General features: G+C 41.6%; 1 protein-coding gene across 1 annotated transcript; it reads right to left on the bottom strand.

Moving 5' to 3' along the window:
- Positions 1-229: 229 nt before the first annotated feature.
- LOC121985649 lies at positions 230-1987 on the bottom strand. Its single transcript, XM_042539233.1, has 4 exons — positions 1827-1987; positions 1331-1604; positions 1084-1196; positions 230-572 (listed from the first exon to the last, which is right to left on the bottom strand). Exons 2-4 carry the CDS (start codon positions 1541-1543, stop codon positions 422-424), a joined length of 477 nt encoding a protein of 158 aa, XP_042395167.1. The 5' UTR covers positions 1544-1604; positions 1827-1987; the 3' UTR covers positions 230-421.
- Positions 1988-2470: the final 483 nt, after the last annotated feature.

Below are 2470 nucleotides of genomic sequence, written 5' to 3'. Positions count from 1 at the left end.
ATGATTGAATAAATTTAAAAGTATAGATGAATTATGACAGACAGCCTAACACCATGAGTTATTGGAACTCCGTCGATATTAATTTGTGTTGTAGGAGAATTAAATCCTACTACTTAAAAAATTCGTTCTTACCTTTACTATCGCACCAATAGTACCCCGAGGGGCACAATTCAAAAATTATTGAATCATCAGATTATCAACATCTTCACCAACCTTTGACATGCAACCATTTCAAAAATCCAAACTTACTAGTTATCAAAGCGCAACCGCGCAAGCGTGCCATTAATTAGCAGCAACCATCAAATTTAATTCTAACTTTAAACACACACGTCACATCACATCACATCATATTCATCACCATAGTGATTATTTATTTATTTATTTATCTATATATTCATGCATTTCCTCCCTTGTCTCCGCCCTAATAAACTCCGAAGGGCGTGACACATGCGGGTTCCACCGGAGGAAAGAGGTAGAAGCAGGCTTCGTGGAGGCCGGGCGCCTTCTTCTCCCCCATGCCCATAGATTTGATCGCTGGTTGGTTCAGGTAGGCATACTTGCTTTTGGTCCACCTGCACCAAATGAAAACAAATTAACAACACAACTACATCATCGCTACAGATGCTTTAATTCAGTTTCAATCGAACTCGATCTTTGGATGGCGACCGGCAGGTAATCAAATTCAATTTGAAGTTTACAATTAAGTCCGAACTCAATTAGTGTTTATCTTAAATTCAACCTGAAAAGAAGTTCCACTCATTGGCGTGAGTGTCCAACCTAATTCCGCAGCGTAGTGCCTGCCAAGGCGATCATCCATAGTGGAGAAGGGAGCACGATATATCCTTTTGCCGTTTTGCGTCTCTGGGTCAATGTCCACTTCCTTCTCAATTAGTCATCGTCAAGTTGCGATTATACTAATATATGAAGCTAGCCCAATTATTAAATACTACGTACCTACCATGACTTAAAAATTTAAAACAAACTACATTTTTTAGATAATAGGAAGACAATGCATAGGTAATAGGTTGTTGTTATCACAAAAATAATAATAATAATAATAATAATAAAGAGTTTGTTGGTTACCAGTCCTTGATTCCTATCTGCGGCTCCTTGTTTTCTCCGGCATCGGCTTTCTCGTCTTCCTTCTCTTCCAGCATCTCCTTCAGCAGTTCCTCGAATCGCCTCTGGTCTTCCTCCTGCACGCTCCACACAAGCAAAGCTTAATTAATCCCGAGAACGATCGATCGAACTTTCGATAAGCACTTGTTTGAAAGCAATATATAACTAGCTAGCTAGAAGTGGCGGGGAACATTAATTCTCTGTTGCGTGCCTTGAAAGCCTTGGCCCTGATCCTAGCCGCCGCTTTCTCAGCGAAGAGGAGGTGATCCTCTTCGACCATCCTTCTCATCCTCCAGTACCGGTCGATCTCCTCCCTCGTGAAACTCTTCACCTTTGCCGGCTTTGCGGTAACCGGCCGGGGCGCCGAAGGCCGTGGAGGCAGAGGAGTCGCCGACGAGATTGCACGTGTCCCCTCCTTTTGCATGCTTCTTAACACTTTGCAGTCAGGCTCTTTCTCGGCTCCGCAGCTTCCTTCAATGCCTTGTCTGCAATAGATATACTACAAGAGTTACGAGACTGTAACTAAATTAGAACGCCTACCGCAATGTCCCTGCGTATATCCCTGGCGCCGCCTAAATAAGGATCGCTCTCATTTTGCCATTTTGGCTCTTCTACTTGTTTGTTTTCATAAATTTGGCCCTCAAAGTTCTCTTTCTCAGTTTGCCCTTTTCGGATCGCAGTAACATCAGGAAAGAATGATCACTCACCGCTTTGAAGGGTGGTTGCGTCCCACCACGCTAATCTCTCGTCATAGCAGCACAGAAATGAATTAAAGGCCAGCACCGAACGTACTGTTCTTGTTTTCCTCAAATTGCAAAGAGGAAATTCATGGCTGCTAAGACTAGAGGATGAATCAGAAAGTATTTTAATTTGTGGAGTAGTAGGGCCCTGCCACAAAGCCAAACTCCATTATATTTAAAAACCAGGAGGTGGTGATAATGACATTGGTGGTTTCTAGCTGCAACGCATTAGATATGTGAATTCACTGCGAGAAAACCAAGTGATGAATTACTGCATGCATGCCTTTTGATTTTGTTTTTCTTTTTCTTTGCAAAATGGCTTTTTAACGTTCTGAAACACTATCACAATGATAATACTGTCTCAACTTTATTCAGCAAAGTTGCTGGCCGGTCGTAGAACCGTACCATGTATCATATCAGGCTTGTTAATTAGATTTGAGCATACATGTACATCCAACTCTATGTAAAGTAATTAGGAACATAAGTACTTCGAAACCATTATTCGTCAGTATGCACTAGATTACGAGTATATTAGTACATAATTAGGATGAAAGAAGAGATGTATCTATCTACAAGACCAGGTAATTAAGATGCCACCTACAAGCCAAGTC

Source organism: Zingiber officinale, chromosome 1B (assembly GCF_018446385.1).
Source record: "Zingiber officinale cultivar Zhangliang chromosome 1B, Zo_v1.1, whole genome shotgun sequence".
Taxonomy (NCBI): Eukaryota; Viridiplantae; Streptophyta; class Magnoliopsida; order Zingiberales; family Zingiberaceae; genus Zingiber; species Zingiber officinale.
Note: the sequence above shows the minus strand (reverse complement) of the source record. Positions and strands in the feature narration are given on the sequence as shown.

Excerpts from the sequence above, each read along its gene's own strand:
- LOC121985649 (XM_042539233.1), bottom strand. The coding sequence starts at position 1,543 with ATGCAAAAGGAGGGGACACGTGCAATCTCGTCGGCGACTCCTCTGCCT. Across the intron at positions 1,197-1,330 it reads TCAGGGCCAAGGCTTTCAAG|GAGGAAGACCAGAGGCGATT; the intron begins GCACGCAACAGA and ends TGGAGCGTGCAG. Across the intron at positions 573-1,083 it reads CAGATAGGAATCAAGGACTG|GTGGACCAAAAGCAAGTATG; the intron begins GTAACCAACAAA and ends CATTTGGTGCAG.